At 42.6% G+C, this 12,386-nt stretch overlaps 2 protein-coding genes across 2 annotated transcripts in view; both read left to right on the top strand.

Moving 5' to 3' along the window:
* The window catches only part of uchl5 (ubiquitin carboxyl-terminal hydrolase L5), a 1,000,928-nt gene that overhangs the window by 276,024 nt on the left and 712,518 nt on the right, over window positions 1–12,386 (top strand). The window lies entirely within an intron of this gene.
* Window positions 1–12,386, top strand: part of LOC118392926 (BMP/retinoic acid-inducible neural-specific protein 3) — a 55,285-nt gene that overhangs the window by 24,156 nt on the left and 18,743 nt on the right. Inside the window, exons 3-6 of the mRNA XM_052460599.1 lie at window positions 412–602; window positions 2,088–2,284; window positions 6,620–6,725; window positions 8,615–8,851. Of these exons, the coding sequence (XP_052316559.1) occupies window positions 412–602; window positions 2,088–2,284; window positions 6,620–6,725; window positions 8,615–8,851 (731 nt within the window). The remainder of the gene's footprint in view (window positions 1–411; window positions 603–2,087; window positions 2,285–6,619; window positions 6,726–8,614; window positions 8,852–12,386) is intronic.

Below are 12,386 nucleotides of genomic sequence, written 5' to 3'. Positions count from 1 at the left end.
GCACATTTTGATTATGATGTGTTTATTAAGGAGAGCACCTGTCAGCTGCAGGCTTTGGGAGCATTCTCCTCCCCAGCTAAATTAATCTTCCAAATGGTACCTGCTTTGGATCTCTCTCTCTCTCTCTCTCTCTCTCTCTCTCTCTCTCTCTCTCTCTCTCTCTCTCTCTCTCTCTCTCTCTCTCTCTCTCTCTCTTTTGCTCTCTCATTCTCCCATCTCTCCATCAGAACTTAAAGCTAAGGATGCAGTGAGGCATTGCGGTTGATAGCTGCCCCCGTAGACTCACCTCTCCCCTACTCTTCTGCAGACAGACAGGACAGACAGACAGAAAACCATTAATACCATCACATGATTAGTGAGCCTTATTTACCAAACAATTTCAAGGACATTTTAAAGTCTTCTTCTTTCCAGAGAGTTTGGGAGATGGAAGGTGAACAACCTGGCTGTGGAGAGGAGAGACTTCCTGGAGTCGCCGTTGCCCCTGACACCAGAGTTCATCCGTAACATCCGTCTCCTGGGTCGGAGACCCACCACCCAACTCATCACTGACAACCTGATCAGGAAGTATGGGACACACTTCCTGCTGTCGGCCACGCTGGGAGGTAAACACACCACTATGTCTGAAATGGCACACTATTCCCTATATAGTGTTTGATCAGGGGATTCTGTGGGGATGATGAATTAGGTCAGGAGTAGGCAACCCTGGTGCTGGAGTGCCGCAGGAGGACGAGGTTTGTGGAATTTAGTCAATCACTGAACTGATCAATTAGCTAGGTTGGTCAGGTGTGCTGCCTACAGTACCTGCAGCACTTGAGGAACAGGGTTGCTTACCCCTGGAGTAGGTAGTAGTAGTTGACCCCTATTCACCGATACAGGGTCATATTTTTGAATCCCCCTAATAGTTGGAACAGAGGGGTACGGTATTCTAATCATCTGTCAGTTTTCTGTGTTTGTAAAGTCCCAATAACACCAAAAAGCTAATGAGGGCAGGACATGTACATGCCTTTTATGCCAATATTGGCATAGCAGCCTATATGAATTCAGTGGAAGACTTTTCTTTAATAGATTTTTGTCTACATAATGAAAACCCATGTAAAAACCTCACTACACGTACATGTACTGCATAACCCTCAGCTACACAGTCATTCCCCAGTGCTTTTGATAGTCATATGGACAACGCCGTGAGGGTGGTTGCTCTTTACAGGAGAGACGCTTATTTCAGCTACAAAGCCCTGTGCATGTCGAGGAAACCAAGGGAATGGGTTTCCTGTTGGAAAGCAACACTTGTCGATTACCTCAGCCGGGCTCCTGGAAAGGTCGTAGTTGTGAATGGCCACACACACACACACACACACACACACACACACACACACACACACACACACACACACACACACACACACACACACACACACACACACACACACACACACACACACACACACACACACACACACACACACACACACACACACACACACACACACACACACACACACACACACACACACACAGCTGCACTGGCTGATGCGATGCAACCTCCATGCCCTGGCACACAACCAGAGTAGTTCTGTATGAGGAGAGGAAGATGAGGAGCTGTTGCTTGGCCATGAGCCAGAGATGTGCTGCTGGCTGCTGAATGGGGTTATAAATGGATTGCCTGTCCGTGTTCTGGAACACATGGACTTCATGAAATAAATGAATAAATTACATAGGGATTTAAGGGCACCTTTCTGCAGCAGAGGAAGAACACAAAACACAGACTACCATTGATAATATGATATGATGCCCTCCTTTATGGTTGAATCTGGATGTATGTTTGTTCATATTCTATCAAATAGCACATGGTTAATAGTCATAATACCTGGCAGTGAATAATATACTATATTATTCCTATTGATTGCCATACTACTAAAACTGGATAGCTGTTGACTATGTAGTTCAGAGACCATCTGACTAATGTCAACTGACATTTGTATAGACTGTTAAAACCATGTTTGCCAGTGAACGTTCTCCCAACAGTTGAAAAGAAAGCCTGTTTAAACAGCGTCGGCAAACATTGTCGTAACGCCATCTTGTGTTTGCAGGGGAAGAGGCCTTAACGATATTTGTGGACAAGAGAAAGCTGAGTAAGAAGGCGGATGTGAGCGAATACTCTGGCTCTGGCAACTCGTCCAGCGTAACTCTGGAGGCTCTGCACCAGCTGGCTGCCTCCTACTTCATAGACAGAGAGAGCACCCTGCGCAAGCTGCACCACATCCAGATAGCATCCACAGCCATTAAGGTAAACCTACAAGCTGCACCACATCCAGATAGCATCCACAGCCATTAAGGTAAACCTACAAGCTGCACCACATCCAGATAGCATCCACAGCCATTAAGGTAAACCTACAAGCTGCACCACATCCAGATAGCATCCACAGCCATTAAGGTACACACAAACACACACACACACAAGCACACACCGGACACACACGCACACGCACAACCAACACCCAAACGCACACCCACACACATACACAAACACACAGGCACACGTACACACACTGACCTTCCATCAAACTTGAAACTTCATGCAATCATACTTGTTCAAGTGGAGCAGCACAGTTGGTTAGCTGATTAGAGATCCTGGAATGCCCCTTGTAAGAAGTGTCAGCTTGTCAGGTTGTGAAGAGCCAGGAGTGTTGATCAGTAGGTGGTGTATTTCCAGGGCCAGGCGTTGACATACCTCATCTGAACTGAGTACTGTAGCTGTTGGGATGAATGTTGTGACATACAGGACATACCAGTATGTTACTGCAATGTTGTGTGAATAAGGAAAGTGATATAAATACATCCACTCTGTTAGTGCAACATTTCAACAGGATGGATTTTGTCAGGCTGAGCTAAAGTGTGCAAATATTTATGTTTCTTTATTATGCCATTTTTTTTAACCCTGCACCTGTAAAGTTGTTGGATGTGCACACACCCCTTTTGAAAATAGCAAACGTGAACCTTTCAGATCCTTCATGTTGCTATATAGTGACAGTCACATCTGTGTGTGGCATCCGGCCTCTCTGAATTTGTCGGAGCAAACTATGAATAACAGCTATCAAAGCTCTGTACTCCCTGAACCACAAGGATGTGTGGGAGGTCGGACATTTCTATCACAGCAGAGGTATCTAGTCTTGCTTTGTCTGTTCTGTTGGGAGTCACTTTTGAAGTGTGTGTGTGTGTATGTGTGTAAGTGTGGGTATGTGTGTGAGCGCCAACTTTAATGGTTCAAAGGCAGAGATGTGTTGAGAGTGACAGGTGAGAGCAGAGAAGCAGAGAGGTTGAGCAGCTCATCAGTGAAGCAGAGTGAATCACTGAGAGGGAGGGAGGCGGCGGAGCGATTCTTCAGCACACGCATCATTTCCACAGGGCGTCAACCCCCGTGACGCCGGGACAGACACAACCAACCGCTCCACCATGTGAATGTGAATTGGACAGGGGATGGTAGGAGGATAGCAGATCAGGCTGCCGGTGCTTCCGCTGCCCCCCCCTTGTAGCCGTATGGAGGGAAAATTTGGGAGCTCATTTCAGAGGAAAAGCCTGTTAGTGCTCTGGTGTGCTGGGGGTTTGCTGTGGAAATCTTCTCCCTCTTAAAGAGGTCACGGTGCAGCCTGCTACCTCTCTACCTCTGTTCAGAAAAGGTTGTTGCTATAATGAGTAATGACTCAAGCTGTTACCAGAGCGGCAGGGATCATTTTTGTTATGATTTGGCAATTTCCCCAAATAAATCGATGTTGATATCCCCACCTGACTGATGTGATGGTTGGCAGTGTGTCTGCAGAATGATGAACAATGAGAGAAAGTTTTTCAGCCGTGGGGCTCTCACAACACCGTGTGGATTCATATTTATTTCCACTCAGACAGTCCCAGTATTGCATTATGTTCCCATTATGGCAGCATTGCATTTTTTACGTTTCTACCCCGCTACTCAATCGGTTGTTGTCTGTGTTGTCACAGGGGCACTGTACAATCTTTGATTTCTAGTCTAAAGTCCTGCCCCTTCACTTGCCAGTGAGTCTTGGGCAAATGTAACTGCCACTGAGTTACCACATAATTTAAATAACTGCCTTTTAGCTAATCTCTTCCTCCTCTTTTCTTCATCTAGCTATCATAGACATATTACATATGCACAGTACTATCTTAATTTGACCAGTTTCTCAGCTGGAAATTAATCCTGCAGCGTGAATTATCATGTGCATTATAATTCATGGCCATTTTTGGAAGGGTTGATGCATTTTTAGTTAGGATAAATCATGTCTGACATTTAAAAGTGGAAATGACAATTAGCATTTCTCTGCAACAACAGTGATCAAATGAAGATAGTACACCTGTATATCAATCCTTTCACCCTAGTGGTCATGAAGAAAAGCAGAAGCAAAGAAGAAGGAAAATAAGCTTAACTGAGACTACTATAACACAGTCTCTCTCTGTGCTCCATGTGAAATCCCTCCAGCAGCAGCAGCTGAGAGATACAGGTGGCCAATAATGTGCCATTAAGCATTTAGTAATATACCAGAATATATCTGCAATGAAAAGCAGCTGCTGTCCATAGAGGAAATTGAATGCCGTGCTCATCAGTCAACGTTGTGCCATATGGGCTATCATATGGCATATCAAATAATGCTCTGTATAGATTCAATATTCAAGTGTCTCAAAACTCTGCATTGTTCCTCATTTCCTCACAGTCTTATCAGCAGTATAATCCCATATCAAGGAAATTTGTGATTTACAATGTGCTGTTAATAATAATGGCAAAATCATTGCACACAGATGGTCTCCCCTCGCTCTGATTTACACATTCTATTCATTTTCCCAGACACACATTTTTGCTGGTTCAGGGTTTGATTGATAAGCTCCAGAAGTTTCACCCTACACAGCATTAGCTTCAGGTCTCTTAGTCTTTCCCTCTTTCAGCACTTTGGGACTGTGTTTGATTGTGTAACTGATGGACTGACCCTGGTTTCCTAGCCGTCTCTCCCCCACCAACTGTCCTGTGACAGGCTAGACCTGGGCACATCTCTGGGCTGACGGCACGGTCCCTCTCCTACATAGAGAGAAAAATAGCAATCAATTAGGAGCTTTCTATCAACAGAAGAGGACTGGAAAGAGATTTCATGTTGCAAGCGAGGGAGAATGGAAAGAATGATGAGGTCTGGCAGAGACGGTTTGCCAGGGAAAAGGTCAGGAGAGATGTCTCAGTCAATACGACAGAAAAGACCTGCCTTGGCTGAGTTGTTAGAAGCTCTCCTTCAACACCACTCTGATGTTTCTCTTTTTTTCCGAGTGCGAGACAATAAGAACAACACCGCTGCCGTTTTCACTGCGGGTGCATAAGAATACCTGTAACAAAGGAATGTATGTAATCAATTAAAGATTCAGTGCAGTAAACAACATGAATTGCCTGTGTTTTATCTATATTTCCACACTATGAGGTAGGAATAATACTGTGAAATCGTGGAAAATGATGATAGTGCCCTTTTAGTGTATTTAATTTTAATTTTACCTTTATTTAACCAGGCAAGTCAGTTAAGAACATATTCTTATTTTCAATGACGGCTTGGGAACAGTGGGTTAACTGCCTGTTCAGGGGCAGAACGACAGATTTGTACCTTGTCAGCTCGGGGGTTTGAACTCGCAACCTTCCGATTACTAGTCCAACGCTCTAACCACTAGGCTACGCTGCCGCCCTGTTTGAAAAGCGCTTGCAATTTCAGCCTATTTTGGTGAGATGGAGGTTTGGCTGCCTTGGAAACATCACCAAGCGGTAAATAAGTTAATTGACCAATAAGAAAGAAAGTTACAAACCTCTCTGCCAATAACAGCTAGTTTTCTGTTTTTCCTTCCCCACTCAGACCACTTCCAGACAGCCCTAGCAAAATTCTTGCTTGAGAAATTGCTCTTTGCTAAGAAGACATTTTTGTTTATTTTTTACCATTTTAATTGAAAACAATCAAACTAACTTAAGTATTACCCAGTAATGATTTGATATTGAGATAAAAGGACTGCATTGGACTTTTAAGTGTTGTATGTGGGTGGAAGGAAGGAGAGAGAGAGCAGAGGAGAGTGCGTACTGTACATATGCTCTACCACTGCAATGTTCTGCATCTCTCTGCTAGCAGTGCTTCATTATCTACTCAGAGCTGTGGGTGATGGTCATTAAAGGGCCTGTGTAATGTAAATAATAGGGCTTCAGCTCTGACTCATAGAGCACAGGAAGCAGGAACCCATGGTTGAACACTCATCTCACCAGGGAACACACATGCCCGCCACTTCATTGCTTTTCCCCAGCATAGAGCAGCCACTCTTAGAAGTGTTTCTTTTGGCATTATGTGTCTTATACAGAAGTACTGGAGAAGTTGTAGTATTTTTTTTATTTTCAATTTGGAATAGTTCATGTACGTATACTAATGTCAATCGTCGTATGGCAAAGCATGCACACGAATCCAGGGCAAGAGTGGGTGTAAGATTGCCAGGATGTCAATTCAAAGGAAATGCATGATGCATAAATATGTTTTTGTCATTCTTACGTTGCTCTGATGTTAAAAGGAATGTGTATTCAAAGCATTGTGTGTTTGTTGTTACCCAGGTAACAGAGACCCGGACAGGCCCTCTCGGATGCAGTAACTATGACAACCTTGATTCTGTCAGCTCTGTTCTGGTTCAGAGTCCGGAAAACAAAGTCCACTTGCAAGGTCTGTTTCTTTTTGATTCATACCACATATATTGCATTTTAATGTCAGACCTTTGATTACGTATTGCTGTTATGCAAATCCTGCACACCATTATCACATAATGTTACTAAGAAATAAGAACATGTGAAATAATTTGAAGGTTTTTAGCACACCCTATCATAAATTCCCATACAATAGCATCTTCAAAGAGATCCACACATCCCATGACAACGCTTGTAGAGAATAAAATACAGTTTGGACTATCATTGTTCTGCTCTTACATTGAGAGTCTAGTCAAGGATCATATCACCCTCGACCCACTTCAATTTGCTTACCGCCCCAATAGTTCCACAGACGATGCAATCGCCATCACACTGCACACTTCCCTATCCATCTGGATAAGAGGAATACCTATGTAAGAATGCTGTTCATTGACTACAGATCAGCATTCAATACCATAGTACCCTCCAAACTCATCATTAAGCTTGAGACCCCGTCCTGTGCAACTGGGTCCTGGACTTCCCCAGGTGGTGAAGGTAGGAAACAACATCTTTACCCCACTGATCTTCAACACTGAGGCCCCACAATGGTGCATTCTCAGTCCCCCCCTGTACTCCCTGTTCACCCACGACTGTGTGGCCATGCACGCCCCCAACTCAATCATCAAGTTTGCAGACGACACCACAGTGGTATGCTTGATTACCAACGACGACGAGACAGCCTACAGGGAGGAGGTGAGGACACTTGGAGTCTGGTTTCAGGAAAATGACCTCTCACTCAATGTCAGCAAAAGTAAAAGAGATGATCGTGGACTTCAGGAAACAGCAAAGGGAGCATCGCCCTATCCACATGAAAGGGACAGCAGTGGAGGAGGTGGAAAGTTTTAAGTTCCTCGGTGTACATATCACCAACAAACTCAAATGGCCCAAGCACACAGACAGTGTGGTGAAAAATACACAACAGCGCCTCTTCAACCTCAGGAGGCTGAAAAAATGTGGCTTGTCACCGAAAACCCTCACTAACTTTTTACAGGTGCAACTGCACCGCCAGTCGGCAACTGCACCGCCCACAACCGCAAGGCTCTCCAGAGGGTGGTGTGGTCTGCACAACGCATCACCGGGTGCAAACTACCTGCACTCCAGGACACCTACAACACCTGATGTCACAGGAAGGCAAAAAAGATCATCAAGAACAATAACAGCTCGAGCCGCTACCTGTTCACCCCGCTTCCATCCAGAAGGCGAGGTCAGAACAGGTGCATCAAAGCTGGGACAGAGATTGAAAAACAGCTTCTTTCTCAAGGCCATCAGATTGTTAAACAGCCACCACCAGTACAGAGAGGCTGCTGCCTACCTACAGACTTGATATCATTGGCCACTTCAATAAATGGAACACTAGTCACTTTAACAATACCACTTCAAATGTTTACATATCTCACATGACTCATCTCATGTATATATACTGTATACTGTATCCTTCACTATCTATTCTTTACTATCTATTGCATCTCAGCCACTCTCTGTCACTGCTCATCCATATATTTTATACTTATATATTCTTATCCCATCCCTTTACTAGATTGTGTATATTAGGTTTTGCTGTGGAATATGTTAGATATTAGGTTTTGTTGTGAAATTGTTAGATATTACCTGTTAGATACTGCTGCACTGTCTGATCTAGAAGCATAAGCATTTTGCTACACTCACAATAACATCAACTAACCATCTGTATGTGACCAATACAATTTGATTTTGATTTGATTTGACATTGTTAGTGTACCAAGGCTAACAACTACACTTGAACTGCCTTGTGATTCACCCACTATAAATCACTTATTGCTATCCTCTCATACAGTACCATAACTGTACACTTTGATGGTGGTACTAAATCTTGGTTGTGTTGTTTTACAGGCCTGCAGGTTATCCTGCCAGACTACCTGAGGGACAGTTTTGTCCAGGCTGCTCTAAGCTACATTGCCTGTAATGGGGAGGGGGGCTTCGTCTGTAAGGACAATGACTGCTGGTGCAAGTGTGACACCAAGTTCCCAGAATGCAACTGTCCCTACATGGACATCCAAGCCATGGAGGACAGTCTACAGAGGATCACTGAGACCTGGGGGACACTCTACAAGGAGTTTGAGGATTCAGGTGAGGACAAATTGGCTCTAAAACGTTTTTAATGTATTTTTATATCTCTAGTAGACAAACACGCCTTAGAGATAAAAATAGAACAAATCCTTGGTTTTGTAATGAACTTTCAGATCTCATTATAATGAGAAATCAGGCTTGGGCCAAGGCTAGAAAACCGAATTGGTAGCGGATTGGCAGTGTTTCAGGCAATTGAGAAATATATGTACTTCCTCAATAAAGAAAGCTAAATCAAGCTACTTTTTTAAGTTCAATCTCAGACTCTGCTGGTGATCCGTCAAAATGTTGGAAAACAGTTCATGCACTGAAGCGTGATATTGATATGTGATGCTTTTAATCAGCATTTTATCTCAGCAGGCTTTTTATTTGAAATAAATGGTGATTTAATTTAGCCTGGTCAGTCATTATACTGCGTTTCCCTCCACCAGCGTCTAGTTGGCTCCATGGAAGATCAGTGAATCTTTGTTTTCATTTCAGCAATGTTCCACTTTTTAACGCCTTGCTTAAAAAAATCAATTGGACTGGTTTGCTTTATCGTTTCCTTCTGCAGCTTTCTGCTCCCCTGATTGCAGAGTCATTGACACATATTTTTAATCTGACGATTATCTCAGGGTCTAGAAGGCGGCCCATTTGCTCGATCTCCACAAAGGTTGTTAAACCTCCAATAATTATATTCTCTGAAATGTTTTATGAAAGGTTTCCTTGATATTACGAAAGGCGTCCCACAGGGATTGATTTTAGGTCATGTACATTTTTCTGTCTATATAAAAATGTTGGTCTATCTGCAAAAAAAATGCAGATGACACGGTTTTGTATGCTATTGCCCCCACGGTTGACCAGGCTCTTTCGGAGCTTCAATCTACCTTCATTGCTTTGCAGAAAGCCTTTGTTGAACTGAAATGGGTACTTAATGTAGGTCAATCCAAGTATACTGGATTCTCCAAATCACATAAAAACGTATCTGATGCTTTATGCATGGTGGTGTCCTCATGTCCCCGCTTATAAATATCTGGGTATCAGGATTGATAAAAAGCTATCTTTTAAAAAGCTTGATAATGAATTACATTGAACAAAAAACAAACTCAACATGCAACAATTTCAAAGATTTTACTGAGTTACAGTTCATATAAAGGAATCAGTCAATTGAAATGAATAAATTAGGCCCTTATCTATCGATTTCACATGACTGTGACACATCTCGTGACAGACACAACATGACACATCTCCTTTGCATAGAGTTGATCAGGCTGTTGATTGTGGCCTATGGAATGTTGTCCCACTCCTCTTCAATGGCTGTGTGAAGTTGCTGGATATTGGCGGGAACTGGAACATTCTGTCGTACACGTCGATCCAGAGCATCTCAAACATGCTCAATGGGTGACATGTCTGGTCAGGCAGGTCATGGAAGAACTGGGACATTTTCAGCTTCCAGGAATTGTATACAGATACTTGCAACATGGGGCCATGCATTATCATGCTGAAACATGAGGTGATGGAGGCAGATGAATGGTACGACAATGGGCCTCAGGATCACATCACGGTATCTCTGTGCATTCAAATTACCATTGATAAAATGAAATTGTGTTCGTTGTCCATAGCTTATGCCTGGCCATATTATAACCCTACCGCCACCATGGGGTTCCCTGTTGAAATCAGCAAACCGATTAATTAGGGCCGATTTCAAGTTTTCATAACAATCTGTATTTTTGGACACGATTATAGCCGATTACATTGCACTCCACGAGGAGACTGCGTGGCAGGCTGACTACCTGTTATGCGAGTACAGAAAGGAGCCAAGGTAAGGTGCTAGCTAGCATTAAACTTATCTTAGAAAAAACAATCAATCTTAACATAATCACTAGTTAACTACACATGTTTGATGATATTACTAGTTTATCTACCTTGTCCTGCGTTGCATATAATCAATGCGGTGCCTGTTAATTTATCATTGAATCACAGCCTACTTTGCCAGACGGGTGATTTAACAAGCGCATTTGCGAACAAAGTGCTGTCGTTGCACCAATGTGTTCCATAACCATAAACATCAATGCCTTTCTTAAAATCAATACACAAGTATATATTTTTAAACCTGCATATTTACTTAATATTGCCTGCTAACATGAATTTCTTTTAACTAGGGGAATTGTGTCACTTCTCTTGCGTTCTGTGCAAGCAGAGTCAGGGAATATGCAGCAGTTTGGGCCGCCTGCCTCATTGCGAACATTTCTTCCTAACAAAGACCGTCATTAATTTGCCAGAATTGTACATAATTTTGACATAACATGGATGGTTGTGAAATGTAACATCAATATTTAGACTTAGGGATGCCACCAGTTAGATAAAATACGGAACGGTTCCGTATTTCACTGAAAGAATAAACGTTTTTTTTCCAAAATGATAGTTTTTTTGACCATATTAATAACCTAAGGCTCGTATTTCTGTGTGTTATTATGTTATAATTAAGTCTATGATTTGATAGAGCAGTCTGTCTGAGCGGTGGTAGGCAGCAGCAGGCTCGTAAGCATTCATTCAAACAGCACTTTCCTGCATTTTCCAGCAGCTCTTCGCTGTGCTTCAAGCATTGCGCTGTTTATGACTTCAAGCATATCAACTCCTGAGATTAGGCTGGCAAAACTAAAGTACCTATTAGAACATCCAATAGTCAAAGGTATATTAAATACAAATGGTATAGAGAGAAATAGTCCTATAATAACTACAACCTAAAACTTCTTACCTGGGAATATTGAAGACTCATGTTAAAAGGAACAACCAGCTTTCATATGTTCTGAGCAAGGAACTTAGCAAGTTAGCTTTTTTACATGGCACATATTGCACGTTTACTTTCTTCTCCAACACTTTGTTTTTGCATTATTTAAACCAAATTGAACATGTTTCATTATTTATTTAAGACTAAATTGATTTTATTGATGTATTATATTAAGTTAAAATAAGTGTTAATTCAGTATTGTTGTAATTGTAATTATTACAAATATATAGATATATATAAAATCTGTTGATTAATCGGTCTCGGCTTTTTTGGTCCTCCAATAATTGGTATCGGTATCGGCGATGAAAAATCATAATCGGTTGACCTCTACGCCATACACCAGGATTTCCCAGACTCGGTCCTCGGGACCCCAAGGGGTGCATGTTTTGCTTTTTGCCCGAGCTGATTCAAATAATCAACTAATCATCAATCTTTGATAATATGAATCAGCTGTGTAGTGTTAGGGTAAAAACAAAAACGTGCACTATTTGGGGTCCCGAGGACCGAGTTTGGGAGTTCCTGCCATACATACTGTCTGTCATCTGTTCGGTACAGTATAAACTGGGATTCATTCGTGAAGAGCACACCTGTCCAGTGTGCCAGTGGCCATCATACGTGAGCATTTGCACACTGCAGTCAGGTCAAGACCCTGGTGAGGACAAAGATCACTCTGAGACGTTTTCTGACATTTTGTGCAGAAATTCTTCATTATGCGAACCCACAGTTTCATCAGTTGTCCAAGTGGCTGGTCTCAGATGATCCCACGGG

The sequence above is a fragment of the Oncorhynchus keta genome, chromosome 1 (assembly GCF_023373465.1).
Source record: "Oncorhynchus keta strain PuntledgeMale-10-30-2019 chromosome 1, Oket_V2, whole genome shotgun sequence".
NCBI lineage: Eukaryota > Metazoa > Chordata > Actinopteri > Salmoniformes > Salmonidae > Oncorhynchus > Oncorhynchus keta.
This window is presented reverse-complemented; position numbering and strand designations above follow the sequence as displayed.